Source organism: Salmo salar, chromosome 03 (assembly GCF_965601325.2).
Source record: "Salmo salar chromosome 03, fSalSal1, whole genome shotgun sequence".
Lineage (NCBI taxonomy): Eukaryota > Metazoa > Chordata > Actinopteri > Salmoniformes > Salmonidae > Salmo > Salmo salar.
This window is the reverse complement of record NC_138293.1, coordinates 97,338,681-97,361,903: the sequence shown is the minus strand read 5'-3', so window position 1 is coordinate 97,361,903 and position 23,223 is coordinate 97,338,681. Positions and strand designations below refer to the sequence as shown.

At 45.8% G+C, this 23,223-nt stretch overlaps 1 protein-coding gene across 1 annotated transcript in view; it reads right to left on the bottom strand.

Moving 5' to 3' along the window:
• ppl (periplakin) overlaps window positions 1–18,549 on the bottom strand; it is a 60,305-nt gene extending 41,756 nt beyond the window's left edge. The window contains exon 1 of the mRNA XM_045715828.2: window positions 18,268–18,549. Within this exon, the coding sequence (XP_045571784.1) occupies window positions 18,268–18,320 (53 nt within the window). The 5' untranslated portion in view covers window positions 18,321–18,549. The remainder of the gene's footprint in view (window positions 1–18,267) is intronic.
• Window positions 18,550–23,223: the final 4,674 nt, after the last annotated feature.

The following is a 23,223-nucleotide window of genomic DNA, read 5'->3' as shown; positions in this document are numbered from 1 at the left end:
TACAACTGCTACTGCATGAAAAGCTAACATATGAGATGCATAATCTGAGTACTGGACATTCAAATGGTTCTCTTTAGATTCACAGCCCAGCTCTCACTGTAGGACTTAATGTGAGGCCTTGGGTCATACAGCATGTTTCCTCCTTTATAGAACAGAGGTCTCAGGGTCATACAGCATGTATCCTCCTTTATAGAACAGAGGTTTCAGGGCCATACAGCATGTATCCTCCTTTATAGAACAGAGGTTTCAGGGTCATACAGCATGTATCCTCCTTTATAGAACAGAGGTCTCAGGGCCATACAGCATTATCCTCCTTTATAGAACAGAGGCCTCAGGGCCATACAGCATGTATCCTCCTTTATAGAACAGAGGTTTCAGGGCCATACAGCATGTATCCTCCTTTATAGAACAGAGGTCTCAGGGCCATACAGCATGTATCCTCCTTTATAGAACAGAGGTTTCAGGGCCATACAGCATGTATCCTCCTTTATAGAACAGAGGTTTCAGGGTCATACAGCATGTATCCTCCTTTATAGAACAGAGGTCTCAGGGCCATACAGCATTATCCTCCTTTATAGAACAGAGGTTTCAGGGCCATACAGCATGTATCCTCCTTTATAGAACAGAGGTTTCAGGGTCATACAGCATGTATCCTCCTTTATAGAACAGAGGTCTCAGGGCCATACAGCATTATCCTCCTTTATAGAACAGAGGTTTCAGGGCCATACAGCATGTATCCTCCTTTATAGAACAGAGGTCTCAGGGCCATACAGCATGTATCCTCCTTTATAGAACAGAGGTTTCAGGGTCATACAGCTTGTATCCTCCTTTATAGAACAGAGGTTTCAGGGCCATACAGCATGTATCCTCCTTTATAGAACAGAGGTCTCTGGGCCATACAGCATGTATCCTCCTTTATAGAACAGAGGTCTCAGGGCCATACAGCATGTATCCTCCTTTATAGAACAGAGGTTTCAGGGCCATACAGCATGTATCCTCCTTTATAGAACAGAGGTCTCAGGGCCATACAGCATGTATCCTCCTTTATAGAACAGAGGTCTCAGGGCCATACAGCATGTATCCTCCTTTATAGAACAGAGGTCTCAGGGCCATACAGCATGTATCCTCCTTTATAGAACAGAGGTCTCAGGGCCATACAGCATGTATCCTCCTTTATAGAACAGAGGTCTCAGGGCCATACAGCATGTATCCTCCTTTATAGAACAGAGGTTTCAGGGCCATACAGCATGTATCCTCCTTTATAGAACAGAGGTTTCAGGGTCATACAGCATGTATCCTCCTTTATAGAACAGAGGTTTCAGGGTCATACAGCATGTATCCTCCTTTATAGAACAGAGGTCTCAGGGCCATACAGCATGTATCCTCCTTTATAGAACAGAGGTTTCAGGGCCATACAGCATGTATCCTCCTTTATAGAACAGAGGTCTCAGGGCCATACAGCATGTATCCTCCTTTATAGAACAGAGGTCTCAGGGCCATACAGCATGTATCCTCCTTTATAGAACAGAGGTCTCAGGGCCATACAGCATGTATCCTCCTTTATAGAACAGAGGTCTCAGGGCAATACAGCATGTATCCTCCTTTATAGAACAGAGGTCTCAGGGCCATACAGCATGTATCCTCCTTTATAGAACAGAGGTTTCAGGGCCATACAGCATGTATCCTCCTTTATAGAACAGAGGTTTCAGGGTCATACAGCATGTATCCTCCTTTATAGAACAGAGGTTTCAGGGTCATACAGCATGTATCCTCCTTTATAGAACAGAGGTCTCAGGGCCATACAGCATGTATCCTCCTTTATAGAACAGAGGTTTCAGGGTCATACAGCATGTATCCTCCTTTATAGAACAGAGGTTTTAGGGTCATACAGCATGTATCCTCCTTTATAGAACAGAGGTTTCAGGGCCATACAGCATGTATCCTCCTTTATAGAACAGAGGTCTCAGGGCCATACAGCATGTATCCTCCTTTATAGAACAGAGGTCTCAGGGCCATACAGCATGTATCCTCCTTTATAGAACAGAGGTTTCAGGGCCATACAGCATGTATCCTCCTTTATAGAACAGAGGTTTCAGGGCCATACAGCATGTATCCTCCTTTATAGAACAGAGGTCTCAGGGCCATACAGCATGTATCCTCCTTTATAGAACAGAGGTCTCAGGGCCATACAGCATGTATCCTCCTTTATAGAACAGAGGTCTCAGGGCCATACAGCATGTATCCTCCTTTATAGAACAGAGGTTTCAGGGCCATACAGCATGTATCCTCCTTTATAGAACAGAGGTTTCAGGGCCATACAGCATGTATCCTCCTTTATAGAACAGAGGTCTCAGGGCCATACAGCATGTTTCCTCCTTTATAGAACAGAGGTCTCAGGGCCATACAGCATGTATCCTCCTTTATAGAACAGAGGTCTCAGGGCCATACAGCATGTATCCTCCTTTATAGAACAGAGGTTTCAGGGCCATACAGCATGTATCCTCCTTTATAGAACAGAGGTTTCAGGGCCATACAGCATGTATCCTCCTTTATAGAACAGAGGTCTCAGGGCCATACAGCATGTATCCTCCTTTATAGAACAGAGGTCTCTGGGCCATACAGCATGTATCCTCCTTTATAGAACAGAGGTCTCAGGGCCATACAGCATGTATCCTCCTTTATAGAACAGAGGTTTCAGGGCCATACAGCATGTATCCTCCTTTATAGAACAGAGGTCTCAGGGCCATACAGCATGTATCCTCCTTTATAGAACAGAGGTCTCAGGGCCATACAGCATGTATCCTCCTTTATAGAACAGAGGTCTCAGGGCCATACAGCATGTATCCTCCTTTATAGAACAGAGGTCTCAGGGCCATACAGCATGTATCCTCCTTTATAGAACAGAGGTCTCAGGGCCATACAGCATGTATCCTCCTTTATAGAACAGAGGTTTCAGGGCCATACAGCATGTATCCTCCTTTATAGAACAGAGGTTTCAGGGTCATACAGCATGTATCCTCCTTTATAGAACAGAGGTTTCAGGGTCATACAGCATGTATCCTCCTTTATAGAACAGAGGTCTCAGGGCCATACAGCATGTATCCTCCTTTATAGAACAGAGGTTTCAGGGCCATACAGCATGTATCCTCCTTTATAGAACAGAGGTCTCAGGGCCATACAGCATGTATCCTCCTTTATAGAACAGAGGTCTCAGGGCCATACAGCATGTATCCTCCTTTATAGAACAGAGGTCTCAGGGCCATACAGCATGTATCCTCCTTTATAGAACAGAGGTCTCAGGGCAATACAGCATGTATCCTCCTTTATAGAACAGAGGTCTCAGGGCCATACAGCATGTATCCTCCTTTATAGAACAGAGGTTTCAGGGCCATACAGCATGTATCCTCCTTTATAGAACAGAGGTTTCAGGGTCATACAGCATGTATCCTCCTTTATAGAACAGAGGTTTCAGGGTCATACAGCATGTATCCTCCTTTATAGAACAGAGGTCTCAGGGCCATACAGCATGTATCCTCCTTTATAGAACAGAGGTTTCAGGGTCATACAGCATGTATCCTCCTTTATAGAACAGAGGTTTTAGGGTCATACAGCATGTATCCTCCTTTATAGAACAGAGGTTTCAGGGCCATACAGCATGTATCCTCCTTTATAGAACAGAGGTCTCAGGGCCATACAGCATGTATCCTCCTTTATAGAACAGAGGTCTCAGGGCCATACAGCATGTATCCTCCTTTATAGAACAGAGGTTTCAGGGCCATACAGCATGTATCCTCCTTTATAGAACAGAGGTTTCAGGGCCATACAGCATGTATCCTCCTTTATAGAACAGAGGTCTCAGGGCCATACAGCATGTATCCTCCTTTATAGAACAGAGGTCTCAGGGCCATCCAGCATGTATCCTCCTTTATAGAACAGAGGTTTCAGGGCCATACAACATGTATCCTCCTTTATAGAACAGAGGTTTCAGGGCCATACAGCATGTATCCTCCTTTATAGAACAGAGGTTTCAGGGCCATACAGCATGTATCCTCCTTTATAGAACAGAGGTCTCAGGGCCATACAGCATGTTTCCTCCTTTATAGAACAGAGGTTTCAGGGCCATACAGCATGTATCCTCCTTTATAGAACAGAGGTCTCAGGGCCATACAGCATGTATCCTCCTTTATAGAACAGAGGTTTCAGGGCCATACAGCATGTATCCTCCTTTATAGAACAGAGGTCTCAGGGCCATCCAGCATGTATCCTCCTTTATAGAACAGAGGTTTCAGGGCCATACAACATGTATCCTCCTTTATAGAACAGAGGTTTCAGGGCCATACAGCATGTATCCTCCTTTATAGAACAGAGGTTTCAGGGCCATACAGCATGTATCCTCCTTTATAGAACAGAGGTCTCAGGGCCATACAGCATGTTTCCTCCTTTATAGAACAGAGGTTTCAGGGCCATACAGCATGTATCCTCCTTTATAGAACAGAGGTCTCAGGGTCATACAGCATGTATCCTCCTTTATAGAACAGAGGTTTCAGGGCCATACAGCATGTATCCTCCTTTATAGAACAGAGGTTTCAGGGCCATACAGCATGTATCCTCCTTTATAGAACAGAGGTTTCAGGGCCATACAGCATGTATCCTCCTTTATAGAACAGAGGTTTCAGGGCCATACAGCATGTATCCTCCTTTATAGAACAGAGGTTTTAGGGTCATACAGCGTGTTTCCTCCTTTATAGAACAGAGGTTTCAGGGCCATACAGCATGTATCCTCCTTTATAGAACAGAGGTCTCAGGGCCATACAGCATGTATCCTCCTTTATAGAACAGAGGTCTCAGGGCCATACAGCATTATCCTCCTTTATAGAACAGAGGCCTCAGGGCCATACAGCATGTATCCTCCTTTATAGAACAGAGGTTTCAGGGCCATACAGCATGTATCCTCCTTTATAGAACAGAGGTCTCAGGGCCATACAGCATGTATCCTCCTTTATAGAACAGAGGTTTCAGGGCCATACAGCATGTATCCTCCTTTATAGAACAGAGGTCTCAGGGCCATACAGCATGTATCCTCCTTTATAGAACAGAGGTTTCAGGGCCATACAGCATGTATCCTCCTTTATAGAACAGAGGTCTCAGGGCCATACAGCATGTATCCTCCTTTATAGAACAGAGGTTTCAGGGCCATACAGCATGTATCCTCCTTTATAGAACAGAGGTCTCAGGGTCATACAGCATGTTTCCTCCTTTATTAAACCATGACAGACAGACCAGGCAGAAAGACTTTCACACTTGACAGTGTGTGTGAGTTCAAAGGCCATGTTGAAAGGGCCCTAATGCAGCGCTGTGTATTTTTAACCAGCCGTAGATAGTCTGTGTGTGTACACAGCTGATTCAAATGACCAAAGCTGGATGATTAGTTCATTATTTGAATCAGCTGTGTAGTGTGTTAGGACAGAGTCTGGGAAACCCTGGTCTAAAGGAAAGAGTACGCATATAGACTGTCCGGAAAAATACATTTGTAGGAGTTCTTATGACATTGTCATAGCAATAAGATGGCTGGCTAGCCTAGCGGGTAAGATCAAATCAAATGTTATTGGTCACATACACATGTTTAGCAGATGTTATTGTGGGTGTAGTGAAATGCTTGAGCTTCTATCTCCAACAGTGCAGTAATATCTAACAAGTATTATAAACTGGGTGGTTCGAGCCCTGAATGCTGATTGGCTGTATTTTTACTGCTCTAATTATGTTGGTAACCAGTTTATAATAGCAATATGGCACCTCGGGCGTTTGTGCTATATGGCTAATATACCACAACTAAGGGCTGTATCCAGGTACTCCTTGTTGCGTCGTGCTTAAGAACAGCCCTTAGCCGTGATATATTTGCCATATACCACACCCCCTTGGGCATTATTGCTTAAATATCTAACAATTTCACAACATATACCCAATACACACAAATCTAAGTAAAGAAATGTAATTAACAATATATACATATACGGATGAGCGATGTCAGAGCGGCATGGACTAAGATACAGTAGAATAGTATAGAATACAGTATATACATATGAGATGAGTAATACATAGACTAAGATACAGTAGAATAATATAGAATACAGTATATACATATGAGATGAGTAATACATAGACTAAGATACAGTAGAATAGTATAGAATACAGTATATACATATGAGATGAGTAATACATAGACTAAGATACAGTAGAATAATATAGAATACAGTATATACATATGAGATGAGTAATACATAGACTAAGATACAGTAGAATAATATAGAATACAGTATATACATATGAGATGAGTAATACAAGATGTGTAAACATTATTAAAGTGACTAGTGTTCAATTTCTTAAAGTGGCCAGTGATTTCTAGTCTATGTCTATAGGAGTGGCCAGTGATTTCTAGTCTATGTCTATAGGCAGCAGCCTCTAAGATCATTGAGCCAGTAACTGAAAGGTCGTTGGTTCAAATCCCAGAGCTGGCTATGTGAAAAATCTGTTGATGTGCCCTTGAGCAAGGCACTAACCCTAATTGTTCTTGTAAGTCGCTCTGGATAAATATGCATACAAGACAGTCTGCTTGGATGACCTGGGGGAGGTGGACCTCTGGTCTACAGTTTGTATTAGGATGGATGACCTGGGGGAGGTGGACCTCTGGTCTACAGTTTGTATTAGGATGGATGACCTGGGGGAGGTGGACCTCTGGTCTACAGTTTGTATTAGAAGGATGGATGGTCTGGGGGAGGTGGACCTCTGGTCTACAGTTTGTATTAGGATGGATGACCTGGGGGAGGTGGACCTCTGGTCTACAGTTTGTATTAGAAGGATGGATGACCTGGGGGAGGTGGACCTCTGGTCTACAGTTTGTATTAGAAGGATGGATGGTCTGGGGGAGGTGGACCTCTGGTCTACAGTTTGTATTAGAAGGATGGATGACCTGGGGGAGGTGGACCTCTGGTCTACAGTTTGTATTAGAAGGATGGATGGTCTGGGGGAGGTGGACCTCTGGTCTACAGTTTGTATTAGAAGGATGGATGGCCTGGGGGAGGTGGACCTCTGGTCTACAGTTTGTATTAGGATGGATGGTCTGGGGGAGGTGGACCTCTGGTCTACAGTTTGTATTAGAAGGATGGATGGTCTGGGGGAGGTGGACCTCTGGTCTACAGTTTGTATTAGGATGGATGGCCTGGGGGAGGTGGACCTCTGGTCTACAGTTTGTATTAGAAGGATGAATGGCCTGGGGGAGGTGGACCTCTGGTCTACAGTTTGTATTAGGATGGATGGCCTGGGGGAGGTGGACCTCTGGTCTACAGTTTGTATTAGGATGGATGGTCTGGGGGAGGTGGACCTCTGGTCTACAGTTTGTATTAGAAGGATGGATGGTCTGGGGGAGGTGGACCTCTGGTCTACAGTTTGTATTAGAAGGATGGATGGTCTGGGGGAGGTGGATCTCTGGTCTACAGTTTGTATTAGGATGGATGGCCTGGGGGAGGTGGATCTCTGGTCTACAGTTTGTATTAGAAGGATGGATGGCCTGGGGGAGGTGGACCTCTGGTCTACAGTTTGTATTAGAAGGATGGATGGCCTGGGGGAGGTGGACCTCTGGTCTACAGTTTGTATTAGAAGGATGGATGGCCTGGGGGAGGTGGACCTCTGGTCTACAGTTTGTATTAGAAGGATGGATGACCTGGGGGAGGTGGACCTCTGGTCTACAGTTTGTATTAGAAGGATGGATGGCCTGGGGGAGGTGGACCTCTGGTCTACAGTTTGTATTAGAAGGATGAATGGCCTAGGGGAGGTGGACCTCTGGTCTACAGTTTGTATTAGAAGGATGAATGGCCTGGGGGAGGTGGACCTCTGGTCTACAGTTTGTATTAGGATGGATGGCCTGGGGGAGGTGGACCTCTGGTCTACAGTTTGTATTAGAAGGATGGATGACCTGGGGGAGGTGGACCTCTGGTCTACAGTTTGTACTAGAAGGATGGATGGTCTGGGGGAGGTGGACCTCTGGTCTACAGTTTGTATTAGAAGGATGGATGGTCTGGGGGAGGTGGACCTCTGGTCTACAGTTTGTATTAGAAGGATGGATGACCTGGGGGAGGTGGACCTCTGGTCTACAGTTTGTATTAGAAGGATGGATGGCCTGGGGGAGGTGGATCTCTGGTCTACAGTTTGTATTAGGATGGATGGTCTGGGGGAGGTGGACCTCTGGTCTACAGTTTGTATTAGGATGGATGGCCTGGGGGAGGTGGACCTCTGGTCTACAGTTTGTATTAGGATGGATGGCCTGGGGGAGGTGGACCTCTGGTCTACAGTTTGTATTAGGATGGATGGCCTGGGGGAGGTGGACCTCTGGTCTACAGTTTGTATTAGAAGGATAGATGGCCTGGGGGAGGTGGACCTCTGGTCTACAGTTTGTATTAGAAGGATGGATGGCCTGGGGGAGGTGGACCTCTGGTCTACAGTTTGTATTAGGATGGATGGTCTGGGGGAGGTGGACCTCTGGTCTACAGTTTGTATTAGAAGGATGGATGGCCTGGGGGAGGTGGACCTCTGGTCTACAGTTTGTATTAGAAGGATGGATGGTCTGGGGGAGGTGGACCTCTGGTCTACAGTTTGTATTAGGATGGATGGCCTGGGGGAGGTGGACCTCTGGTCTACAGTTTGTATTAGGATGGATGGTCTGGGGGAGGTGGACCTCTGGTCTACAGTTTGTATAGAAGGATGGATGGCCTGGGGGAGGTGGACCTCTGGTCTACAGTTTGTATTAGGATGGATGGCCTGGGGGAGGTGGACCTCTGGTCTACAGTTTGTATTAGGATGGATGACCTGGGGGAGGTGGATCTCTGGTCTACAGTTTGTATTAGAAGGATGGATGGTCTGGGGGAGGTGGACCTCTGGTCTACAGTTTGTATTAGGATGGATGGTCTGGGGGAGGTGGATCTCTGGTCTACAGTTTGTATTAGGATGGATGGCCTGGGGGAGGTGGATCTCTGGTCTACAGTTTGTATTAGAAGGATGGATGGTCTGGGGGAGGTGGACCTCTGGTCTACAGTTTGTATTAGAAGGATGGATGGCCTGGGGGAGGTGGACCTCTGGTCTACAGTTTGTATTAGAAGGATGGATGACCTGGGGGAGGTGGACCTCTGGTCTACAGTTTGTATTAGAAGGATGGATGGCCTGGGGGAGGTGGACCTCTGGTCTACAGTTTGTATTAGAAGGATGGATGGCCTGGGGGAGGTGGACCTCTGGTCTACAGTTTGTATTAGAAGGATGGATGGCCTGGGGGAGGTGGACCTCTGGTCTACAGTTTGTATTAGAAGGATGAATGGCCTGGGGGAGGTGGACCTCTGGTCTACAGTTTGTATTAGAAGGATGAATGGCCTGGGGGAGGTGGACCTCTGGTCTACAGTTTGTATTAGGATGGATGGCCTGGGGGAGGTGGACCTCTGGTCTACAGTTTGTATTAGAAGGATGGATGACCTGGGGGAGGTGGACCTCTGGTCTACAGTTTGTACTAGAAGGATGGATGGTCTGGGGGAGGTGGACCTCTGGTCTACAGTTTGTATTAGAAGGATGGATGGTCTGGGGGAGGTGGACCTCTGGTCTACAGTTTGTATTAGAAGGATGGATGACCTGGGGGAGGTGGACCTCTGGTCTACAGTTTGTATTAGAAGGATGGATGGCCTGGGGGAGGTGGATCTCTGGTCTACAGTTTGTATTAGGATGGATGGTCTGGGGGAGGTGGACCTCTGGTCTACAGTTTGTATTAGGATGGATGGCCTGGGGGGGGTGGACCTCTGGTCTACAGTTTGTATTAGGATGGATGGCCTGGGGGAGGTGGACCTCTGGTCTACAGTTTGTATTAGAAGGATAGATGGCCTGGGGGAGGTGGACCTCTGGTCTACAGTTTGTATTAGAAGGATGGATGGCCTGGGGGAGGTGGACCTCTGGTCTACAGTTTGTATTAGGATGGATGGTCTGGGGGAGGTGGACCTCTGGTCTACAGTTTGTATTAGAAGGATGGATGGCCTGGGGGAGGTGGACCTCTGGTCTACAGTTTGTATTAGAAGGATGGATGGTCTGGGGGAGGTGGACCTCTGGTCTACAGTTTGTATTAGGATGGATGGCCTGGGGGAGGTGGACCTCTGGTCTACAGTTTGTATTAGGATGGATGGTCTGGGGGAGGTGGACCTCTGGTCTACAGTTTGTATAGAAGGATGGATGGCCTGGGGGAGGTGGACCTCTGGTCTACAGTTTGTATTAGGATGGATGGCCTGGGGGAGGTGGACCTCTGGTCTACAGTTTGTATTAGGATGGATGGCCTGGGGGAGGTGGATCTCTGGTCTACAGTTTGTATTAGAAGGATGGATGGCCTGGGGGAGGTGGACCTCTGGTCTACAGTTTGTATTAGGATGGATGACCTGGGGGAGGTGGACCTCTGGTCTACAGTTTGTATTAGAAGGATAGATGGCCTGGGGGAGGTGGACCTCTGGTCTACAGTTTGTATTAGAAGGATGGATGGCCTGGGGGAGGTGGACCTCTGGTCTACAGTTTGTATTAGAAGGATGGATGGTCTGGGGGAGGTGGACCTCTGGTCTACAGTTTGTATTAGGATGGATGGTCTGGGGGAGGTGGACCTCTGGTCTACAGTTTGTATTAGAAGGATGGATGGCCTGGGGGAGGTGGACCTCTGGTCTACAGTTTGTATTAGGATGGATGGTCTGGGGGAGGTGGACCTCTGGTCTACAGTTTGTATTAGAAGGATGAATGGCCTGGGGGAGGTGGACCTCTGGTCTACAGTTTGTATTAGAAGGATGGATGGTCTGGGGGAGGTGGACCTCTGGTCTACAGTTTGTATTAGAAGGATGGATGGTCTGGGGGAGGTGGACCTCTGGTCTACAGTTTGTATTAGGATGAATGGCCTGGGGGAGGTGGACCTCTGGTCTACAGTTTGTATTAGGATGGATGGCCTGGGGGAGGTGGACCTCTGGTCTACAGTTTGTATTAGAAGGATGGATGACCTGGGGGAGGTGGATCTCTGGTCTACAGTTTGTATTAGAAGGATGGATGGCCTGGGGGAGGTGGACCTCTGGTCTACAGTTTGTATTAGGATGGATGGCCTGGGGGAGGTGGACCTCTGGTCTACAGTTTGTATTAGGATGGATGACCTGGGGGAGGTGGATCTCTGGTCTACAGTTTGTATTAGAAGGATGGATGACCTGGGGGAGGTGGACCTCTGGTCTACAGTTTGTATTAGAAGGATGGATGGCCTGGGGGAGGTGGACCTCTGGTCTACAGTTTGTATTAGAAGGATGGATGGCCTGGGGGAGGTGGACCTCTGGTCTACAGTTTGTATTAGGATGGATGACCTGGGGGAGGTGGACCTCTGGTCTACAGTTTGTATTAGGATGGATGGCCTGGGGGAGGTGGACCTCTGGTCTACAGTTTGTATTAGAAGGATGGATGGTCTGGGGGAGGTGGACCTCTGGTCTACAGTTTGTATTAGGATGGATGGTCTGGGGGAGGTGGACCTCTGGTCTACAGTTTGTATTAGGATGGATGGTCTGGGGGAGGTGGACCTCTGGTCTACAGTTTGTATTAGGATGAATGGTCTGGGGGAGGTGGACCTCTGGTCTACAGTTTGTATTAGAAGGATGGATGGCCTGGGGGAGGTGGACCTCTGGTCTACAGTTTGTATTAGAAGGATGGATGGTCTGGGGGAGGTGGACCTCTGGTCTACAGTTTGTATTAGAAGGATGGATGGCCTGGGGGAGGTGGACCTCTGGTCTACAGTTTGTATTAGAAGGATGGATGGCCTGGGGGAGGTGGACCTCTGGTCTACAGTTTGTATTAGGATGGATGGCCTGGGGGAGGTGGACCTCTGGTCTACAGTTTGTATTAGGATGGATGGCCTGGGGGAGGTGGACCTCTGGTCTACAGTTTGTATTAGAAGGATGAATGGCCTGGGGGAGGTGGACCCCTGGTCTACAGTTTGTATTAGGATGGATGGTCTGGGGGAGGTGGACCTCTGGTCTACAGTTTGTATTAGAAGGATGGATGGTCTGGGGGAGGTGGATCTCTGGTCTACAGTTTGTATTAGAAGGATGGATGGCCTGGGGGAGGTGGACCTCTGGTCTACAGTTTGTATTAGAAGGATGGATGGTCTGGGGGAGGTGGACCTCTGGTCTACAGTTTGTATTAGGATGGATGGCCTGGGGGAGGTGGACCTCTGGTCTACAGTTTGTATTAGGATGGATGGTCTGGGGGAGGTGGACCTCTGGTCTACAGTTTGTATTAGAAGGATGGATGGCCTGGGGGAGGTGGACCTCTGGTCTACAGTTTGTATTAGAAGGATGAATGACCTGGGGGAGGTGGACCTCTGGTCTACAGTTTGTATTAGAAGGATGGATGGCCTGGGGGAGGTGGACCTCTGGTCTACAGTTTGTATTAGAAGGATGAATGGCCTGGGGGAGGTGGACCTCTGGTCTACAGTTTGTATTAGGATGGATGACCTGGGGGAGGTGGACCTCTGGTCTACAGTTTGTATTAGAAGGATGGATGACCTGGGGGAGGTGGACCTCTGGTCTACAGTTTGTATTAGAAGGATGGATGGCCTGGGGGAGGTGGATCTCTGGTCTACAGTTTGTATTAGGATGGATGGCCTGGGGGAGGTGGACCTCTGGTCTACAGTTTGTATTAGAAGGATGGATGGTCTGGGGGAGGTGGACCTCTGGTCTACAGTTTGTATTAGGATGGATGGTCTGGGGGAGGTGGACCTCTGGTCTACAGTTTGTATTAGAAGGATGGATGGCCTGGGGGAGGTGGACCTCTGGTCTACAGTTTGTATTAGGATGGATGGCCTGGGGGAGGTGGACCTCTGGTCTACAGTTTGTATTAGAAGGATGGATGGCCTGGGGGAGGTGGACCCCTGGTCTACAGTTTGTATTAGGATGGATGACCTGGGGGAGGTGGACCTCTGGTCTACAGTTTGTATTAGAAGGATGGATGGTCTGGGGGAGGTGGACCTCTGGTCTACAGTTTGTATTAGAAGGATGGATGGCCTGGGGGAGGTGGACCTCTGGTCTACAGTTTGTATTAGGATGGATGGCCTGGGGGAGGTGGACCTCTGGTCTACAGTTTGTATTAGAAGGATGGATGGCCTGGGGGAGGTGGACCTCTGGTCTACAGTTTGTATTAGGATGGATGGCCTGGGGGAGATGGACCTCTGGTCTACAGTTTGTATTAGGATGGATGGCCTGGGGGAGGTGGACCTCTGGTCTACAGTTTGTATTAGAAGGATGGATGGCCTGGGGGAGGTGGACCTCTGGTCTACAGTTTGTATTAGAAGGATGAATGGCCTGGGGGAGGTGGACCTCTGGTCTACAGTTTGTATTAGAAGGATGGATGGTCTGGGGGAGGTGGACCTCTGGTCTACAGTTTGTATTAGAAGGATGGATGGTCTGGGGGAGGTGGACCTCTGGTCTACAGTTTGTATAGAAGGATGGATGGCCTGGGGGAGGTGGACCTCTGGTCTACAGTTTGTATAGAAGGATGGATGGTCTGGGGGAGGTGGACCTCTGGTCTACAGTTTGTATTAGAAGGATGGATGGTCTGGGGGAGGTGGACCTCTGGTCTACAGTTTGTATTAGGATGGATGGCCTGGGGGAGGTGGACCTCTGGTCTACAGTTTGTATTAGAAGGATGGATGGCCTGGGGGAGGTGGACCTCTGGTCTACAGTTTGTATTAGGATGGATGGCCTGGGGGAGGTGGACCTCTGGTCTACAGTTTGTATTAGGATGGATGGCCTGGGGGAGGTGGACCTCTGGTCTACAGTTTGTATTAGAAGGATGGATGGCCTGGGGGAGGTGGACCTCTGGTCTACAGTTTGTATTAGGATGAATGGCCTGGGGGAGGTGGACCTCTGGTCTACAGTTTGTATTAGGATGGATGGTCTGGGGGAGGTGGACCTCTGGTCTACAGTTTGTATTAGAAGGATGGATGACCTGGGGGAGGTGGATCTCTGGTCTACAGTTTGTATTAGAAGGATGGATGGTCTGGGGGAGGTGGACCTCTGGTCTACAGTTTGTATTAGAAGGATGGATGACCTGGGGGAGGTGGACCTCTGGTCTACAGTTTGTATTAGGATGAATGGCCTGGGGGAGGTGGACCTCTGGTCTACAGTTTGTATTAGGATGGATGGTCTGGGGGAGGTGGATCTCTGGTCTACAGTTTGTATTAGGATGGATGGTCTGGGGGAGGTGGACCTCTGGTCTACAGTTTGTATTAGAAGGATGGATGGCCTGGGGGAGGTGGACCTCTGGTCTACAGTTTGTATTAGGATGGATGGTCTGGGGGAGGTGGACCTCTGGTCTACAGTTTGTATTAGAAGGATGGATGGCCTGGGGGAGGTGGACCTCTGGTCTACAGTTTGTATTAGAAGGATGGATGGCCTGGGGGAGGTGGACCTCTGGTCTACAGTTTGTATTAGAAGGATGGATGGCCTGGGGGAGGTGGACCTCTGGTCTACAGTTTGTATTAGGATGGATGGCCTGGGGGAGGTGGACCTCTGGTCTACAGTTTGTATTAGAAGGATGGATGGTCTGGGGGAGGTGGACCTCTGGTCTACAGTTTGTATTAGGATGGATGACCTGGGGGAGGTGGACCTCTGGTCTACAGTTTGTATTAGAAGGATGGATGGTCTGGGGGAGGTGGATCTCTGGTCTACAGTTTGTATTAGAAGGATGGATGGTCTGGGGGAGGTGGACCTCTGGTCTACAGTTTGTATTAGGATGGATGGTCTGGGGGAGGTGGATCTCTGGTCTACAGTTTGTATTAGAAGGATGGATGGTCTGGGGGAGGTGGACCTCTGGTCTACAGTTTGTATTAGAAGGATGCTAACAAACATTGTTCCAATATGCTAAACATCTTATATTTTATTTATTTTTATTTAACCTTTATTTAACCAGATAGATGTGTGTTGAACACACATCTCTCCGAATAAGGAGTAAAGTATTTCCAAGGAGAGAGAGAGAGAGACAAATTGTAACCAGAAGGTAAGTATGAGTCATTGAGGGTATGGAGGGAGGGATGAGATCCAGATGAACTTCCCAGCAACCAAGGCCCAGATCAGATCCACTAGGCCCTCCAGTATTAATGAATAGATCTGTGAAGGAGTAGGAGATAAGGGAAGGTACTAGGAACCTAAATGGAACTGGGCCCATGTGTCCATTCTGTCTCATCTGTCTAGGGTTCAGAAAGCTGAAACGTTCACAGCGTTTCAGAATACAGCTAGATCCACACTACATAGATAATCACTGTTCACTAGCCTCCAGCTGATAGGAGTACTAGAGCAGACATGTGTCTCCTATCTGCAAAGCTCTGATGAGATCACCAATAACCCTGATCTGACTCAATCACGACCTATTGAACACCCTTAAGACCACCAATCACCCTGATCTGACTCAATCAAGACCTATTGAACACCCTTAAGATCACCAATCACCCTGATCTGACTCAATCAAGACCTATTCAACACCCTTAAGATCACCAATCACCCTGATCTGACTCAATCAAGACCTATTGAACACCCTTAAGATCACCAATCACCCTGATCTGACTCAATCAAGACCTATTGAACACCCTTAAGATCACCAATCACCCTGATCTGACTCAATCAAGACCTATTGAACACCCTTAAGATCACCAATCACCCTGATCTGACTCAATCAAGACCTATTGAACACCCTTAAGATCACCAATCACCCTGATCTGACTCAATCAAGACCTATTGAACACCCTTAAGATCACCAATCACCCTGATCTGACTCAATCAAGACCTATTGAACACCCTTAAGACCACCAATCACTGCCCCCAGGAAGTTGTGATGTGTTGACCCACATTAAATCACTGCCCCCAGGAAGTTGTGATGTGTTGACCAACATTAAATCACTGCCCCCAGGAAGTTGTGATGTGTTGACCCACATTAAATCACTGCCCCCAGGAAGTTGTGATGTGTTGACCAACATTAAATCACTGCCCCCAGGAAGTTGTGATGTGTTGACCCACATTAAATCACTGCCCCCAGGAAGTTGTGATGTGTTGACCAACATTAAATCACTGCCCCCAGGAAGTTGTGATGTGTTGACCAACATTAAATCACTGCCCCCAGGAAGTTGTGATGTGTTGACCAACATTAAATAACTGATGCAGTGTAGAGTCCACACTCAAAAGAAGAGAGTTGCTTTATGGTTAGGTTAGGTTGCTTTATGGTTAGGTTAGGTTGCTTTATGGTTAGGTTAGGTTGCTTTATGGTTAGGTTAGGTTGCTTTATGGTTAGGTTAGGTTGCTTTATGGTTAGGTTAGGTTGCTTTATGGTTAGGTTAGGTTGCTTTATGGTTAGGTTAGGTTGCTTTATGGTTAGGTTAGGTTGCTTTATGGTTAGGTTAGGTTGCTTTATGGTTAGGTTAGGTTGCTTTATGGTTAGGTTAGGTTGCTTTATGGTTAGGTTAGGTTAGGTTGCTTTATGGTTAGGTTAGGTTGCTTTATGGTTAGGCTGATACAGTTAGACAGTTGGAAACCAACATGTAATATATCACTCTTAACATCCAATATAAATAATCACTCAACGTTTAATACAGCTTTACTATGGCAACATAAATAGGGTTTCCCTGGTTTTCTAGAAATCCTGGTTGTAGGACTCCGGATTCCCTCCTGATTCCATAAATCCTATAACCAGCATTTCGGGAAAATCAGGGAATATATTCAGGAATTTTGCAACCCTACACATAAATTACACACGCCCGCACCCACGCACACACACACGCACGCAAGCATGCATATACACACGCACGCACACACACGCCCACACACACACAATGTGTGTGGTTTTCATTATTCCAACATTGTGTCTGACTCATATGTTGAAACATAAAAGCCTCATTCACTAACTAGAAACAGTTTTAAGCAGCTTGCTAGGTCTTTCCTTCGACATCAGACAAGATACATTCCCTTCTTTACTGAAGTCATTGATGAGCCACCCATTAAGGCTGTGTCCCAAATGGCTCCCTATTCCCAAAGGGCTCTGGTCAAAAGTAGTGTCCCATTTTGGACGCAGACATCCCGGAGCCATACATTACATAGATAACCATTGGAAACAGATTAGCTTGCTAACCTCTCATGTTCCAAGCCAAAGGAGTGTTGTTATTACAAGGTGGCCCTGACTCTATCCTGCCCTCCTCCTCCTCCTACTCTCACTTGACGAGTGACAACCTGCCTGCTCTGTCCTCTCTCTGTTCAGAGACACTGACTACAACCCAAATTAAACCCTATATAGTGCACTACTTTTGACCAGGGCCCATAGGGCTCTGATCCCCATATAGTGCACTACTTTAGACCAAGGCCCATAGGGCTCTGTTCCCTATATAGAGCACTACTTTAGACCAGGGCCCATAGGGGTATAATGTGGGATGCAGCCACTGACTGCCCCAGAGAATATCCCATATAGCAAGTTCCTGAAGTGAGAGTGAAAAGTGACAGTTGAAAATGTAGATAAATATTTAGAGATTTTGGGGGGGCAGGTCGTCACTAATTACACTATTGACAGGTAGGAGTGCATGGTTAAACACCCCACTGTATCATTATATAGGGATTTATATTGTTTATAAGAACAAAGACACGATTGGCTTCAATTTCTTTTTTTTTGCCGATACAGTAGCCTGATATTTTACTATACTTCGGCAAAAGTGAGGTCAATACTTTCTTTAAGTGAAAAGTAGTTGAACAGGGCTGGGTTGAAGTCCATCACCATGTATTCTCTCACTCTACCCCGAAAGCCAACGTTATCAAACCAGTTACTGCCACTAACATACAGCCACACCCTCTGGTCAACTTAAAAGGACGTTCAGTGTATAAACTAACAATATCATTAAAAGCAATTTTCCAGAGTTGTATAAACTTTGGAATATGACTTAACCCCATGCAACGTGGCTTAATTTATTCTATGACATAGTACTACAATGTCCCAGAATTGTCGTCAAATTACAATACACGCATTATCCCAAACGATCATAAACAGAATCCTGAAGCATACTGACAGTGTTGTCAACTTGTCAAACGTCCAACTTTACGTTATCTTTCCGAATGCGACATTAAAATAAACTTGCACAGTGATTAAAGTTACAACTCGCTATCAATAACCACCAAGATAACTTTCAACATAGAAACAAATACTCACTTTTTCGTTTGCGTGATGGTCACGCTATTCTTGGAGGGTTTTTTCTTGAACATTCTGTCAGCGGGACGACTCGGATTCTTCTCCCGTAAACACCTGTCTCTTCTTGTGCTTCTCTCTGTGAAGATATCCCGTGGGGAGAGGTGAGGCTTCTTGCTGAGTTCTCTGGTATGTTCTCTCTCCTCGGACAGGTAGGTTTGCCCCAGGACGCTCCACACACACAAATGGGAACGTCAAACGATGAGATTCAGCGACGCCCACTAGCTAATTCCTCCCAGCAGTCAGTCAGCACAGGACAAGTGAACTGCAGTAAAGGAAGGGGGGTTTGGTTTCTCCCTGTATGTGCTGCATACCTGTCACCTATGAACGCCTGGGCGCGGCTGCTTTTCTGCTTTTCCATACAGGTTACAGGTGGATACCGCACCTTTTAGGCATGGACATTGCTACTATGTTATCAACATATTGCCATTTGCTCAGATGAAAATGAAAATACCAGTGTTTGAGAGCAGTCAAAGCAATGTTCAAAAGCAAATCTATGACATTGTTATTACAGGTCAGGCTGTAATACATTAATATGTTGGTTACAGGTCAGGCTGTAATACATTAATATGTTGCTTACAGGTCAGGCTGTAATACATTAATATGTTGCTTACAGGTCAGGCTGTAATACATTAATATGTTGCTTACAGGTCAGGCTGTAATACATTAATATGTTGGTTACAGGTCAGGCTGTAATACATTAATATGTTGCTTACAGGTCAGGCTGTAATACATTGATATGTTGGTTACAGGTCAGGCTGTAATACATTGATATGTTGGTTACAGGTCAGACTGTAATACATTGATATGTTGGTTACAGGTCAGGCTGTAATACATTGATATGTTGGTTACAGGTCAGACTGTAATACATTGATATGTTGGTTACAGGTCAGGCTGTAATACATTGATATGTTGGTTACAGGTCAGACTGTAATACATTGATATGTTGGTTACAGGTCAGACTGTAATACATTGATATGTTGGTTACAAGTCAGACTGTAATACATTGGCACATGTTGGTTACAGGTCAGGCTGTAATACATTAATATGTTGGTTACAGGTCAGGCTGTAATACATTAATATGTTGGTTAGAGGTCAGGCTGTAATACATTAATATGTTGATTACAGGTCAGGCTGTAATACATTGATATGTTGGTTACAGGTCAGACTGTAATACATTGATATGTTGGTTACAGGTCAGACTGTAATACATTGATATGTTGGTTACAGGTCAGACTGTAATACATTGGCACATGTTGGTTACAGGTCAGGCTGTAATACATTAATATGTTGGTTACAGGTCAGGCTGTAATATATTAATATGTTGGTTACAGGTCAGGCTGTAATACATTGGCACATGTTGGTTACAAGTCAGGCTGTAATACATTGGCACATGTTGGTTACAAGTCAGGCTGTAATACATTGATATGTTGATTACAGGTCAGGCTGTAATACATTGGCACATGTTGGTTACAAGTCAGGCTGTAATACATTGATATGTTGATTACAGGTCAGGCTGTAATACATTGATATGTTGGTTACAGGTCAGGCTGTAATACATTAATATGTTGATTACAGGTCAGGCTGTAATACATTGATATGTTGGTTACAGGTCAGACTGTAATACATTGATATGTTGGTTACAGGTCAGACTGTAATACATTGATATGTTGGTTACAGGTCAGGCTGTAATACATTGATATGTTGGTTACAGGTCAGACTGTAATACATTGATATGTTGGTTACAGGTCAGACTGTAATACATTGATATGTTGGTTACAGGTCAGGCTGTAATACATTGATATATTGGTTACAGGTCAGACTGTAATACATTGATATGTTGGTTACAGGTCAGGCTGTAATACATTGGCACATGTTGGTTACAGGTCAGGCTGTAATACATTAATATGTTGGTTACAGGTCAGGCTGTAATACATTAATATGTTGGTTACAGGTCAGGCTGTAATACATTGGCACATGTTGGTTACAAGTCAGGCTGTAATACATTGGCACATGTTGGTTACAAGTCAGGCTGTAATACATTGATATGTTGATTACAGGTCAGGCTGTAATACATTGGCACATGTTGGTTACAAGTCAGGCTGTAATACATTGATATGTTGATTACAGGTCAGGCTGTAATACATTGATATGTTGGTTACAGGTCAGGCTGTAATACATTATTATGTTGATTACAGGTCAGGCTGTAATACATTGGCACATGTTGGTTACAAGTCAGGCTTTAAAACATTGATATGTTGATTACAGGTCAGGCTGTAATACATTGATATGTTGGTTACAGGTCAGGCTGTAATACATTAATATGTTGATTACAGGTCAGGCTGTAATACATTGATATGTTGGTTACAGGTCAGACTGTAATACATTGATATGTTGGTTACAGGTCAGACTGTAATACATTGATATGTTGGTTACAGGTCAGGCTGTAATACATTGATATGTTGGTTACAGGTCAGACTGTAATACATTGATATGTTGGTTACAGGTCAGACTGTAATACATTGATATGTTGGTTACAGGTCAGGCTGTAATACATTGATATGTTGATTACAGGTCAGGCTGTAATACATTGATATGTTGGTTACAGGTCAGGCTGTAATACATTGATATGTTGGTTACAGGTCAGACTGTAATACATTGGCACATGTTGGTTACAGGTCAGACTGTAATACATTAATATGTTGATTACAGGTCAGGCTGTAATACATTAATATGTTGATTACAGGTCAGGCTGTAATACATTAATATGTTGATTACAGGTCAGGCTGTAATACATTGATATGTTGATTACAGGTCAGGCTGTAATACATTAATATGTTGATTACAGGTCAGGCTGTAATACATTAATATGTTGATTACAGGTCAGACTGTAATACATTGATATGTTGGTTACAGGTCAGGCTGTAATACATTAATATATTTGCTACAGGTCAGACTGTAATACATTGACACATGTTGAGTTACTGCATCTCAGTGCTTGAGGCGTCATTACAGACACCCTGGTTCGAATCCAGGCTGTATCACAATCGGCCTGAATTGGGAGTCCCATAGGGCGGCACACGATTGGCCCAGCGTCGTCCGGGTTTGGCCGGGGTAGGCCGTCATTGTAAATAAGAATTTGTTTTTAACTGACATGCCTAGTTAAATAAAGGTTAAATAAAAAATAAATGTAACAATTCAATGTAAAATGTTGGACCAGTTGACCATTATCAGAAGTAATGTGTGTCATAATATAGTGTAACAGTGTTGACCATGGTTCTAGTCGACCAATGGTGGGGTAGCTGCATTGTAACCATGGAGACAGAACAGCATATGTTACTCCCCTCTCAGCTATGGGACCCTAGTGTGACTCGACGACAAGGACACTCCCTTGGGGTGTGTGTTTGTGTTTGTTTGGGAGAGGTAGTTACTCTTCAAAAGGACTGGCAGAGCCTGTCTGACCTGCCACAGCCTCCTCACACTGTGTGTGTCTGAGTGGGACAGTGATATGACTCAAGTTTCAGGAGTCTTCTCATCCTAACTAGGCCATGTGTGTCTTCTTGACCCAGACAGACAGACAGACAGACAGACAGACAGACAGACAGACAGACAGACAGACAGACAGACAGACAGACAGACAGACAGACAGACAGACAGACAGACAGACAGACAGACAGACAGACAGACAGACAGACAGACAGACAGACAGACAGACAGACAGAACAGAACAGCGAACAGAAATGTAAACAACGAGTCAGCACTACACCAAGGTTGCGTCCCAAACAGCACCCTATTCCCTATGGGCCCTGGTCTAAAGTAATGCACTATATTGGGAACAGACCCCTATGGTCCTGGTCTAAAGTAGTGCACTATAAAGGGACTAGGGTGACATTTGGAATACTGCCAGTGTTTACACTGTCATGTCTGCAGCCTGTGATTATATGCAGTGCTGCTCTGCTCCCTGGCCCCTGCATCTCTGTGTATGTGTGTGTGTGTGTGTGTGTGTGTGTGTGTGTGTGTGTGTGTGTGTGTGTGTGTGTGTGTGTGTGTGTGTGTGTGTGTGTGTGTGAGAGAGAGCTGTGGTCAGGAAACACCACTATCTGCTGAAAGGAAGAGCCAGAGGAACTGATCACGCTGAACACAACTAGAACCAGTTAGTCATGGGACGTGTGTCTGTGTTACTCTGACTGTGTTACTGTGACTGTGTTACTGTGACTGTGTGTCTGTGTGTCTGTATCTGTGTGTCTGTGACTGTGTGTCTGTGTTACTTTGACTGTGTTACTGTGACTGTGTTACTGGGTGTCTGTGTCTGTGTGTCTGTGTGTGTGTGTGTCTGTGTTACTGTGACTGTGTTACTGTGACTGTGTTACTGGGTGTCTGTGTCTGTGTTACTGTGACTGTGTTACTGTGTCTGTGTCTGTGTTACTGTGTCTGTGTTACTGTGACTGTGTTACTGTGTCTGTGTTACTGTGTGTCTGTGCCTGTGTGTCTGTGTTACTGTGTCTGTGTTACTGTGACTGTGTTACTGGGTGTCTGTGTCTGTGTTACTGTGTCTGTGTCTGTGTTACTGTGTCTGTGTTACTTTGACTGTGTTACTGTGACTGTGTCTGTGTTACTGTGTGACTGTGTTAGTGTTACTGTGTGACTGTGTGTCTGTGTGACTGTGTGACTGTGTGTCTGTGTTACTTTGACTGTGTTACTGTGTGTCTGTGACTGTGTTACTGTGTGTCTGTGTTACTGTGTGACTGTGTTACTGTGTGACTGTGTTACTGTGACTGTGTGTCTGTGTTACTGTGTGTCTGTGTTAGTGTTACTGTGTGTCTGTGTTACTGTGTGTCTGTGTTACTGTGTGTCTGTGTCTGTGTTACTGTGACTGTGTGTCTGTGTTACTGTGTGTCTGTGTTAGTGTTACTGTGTGTC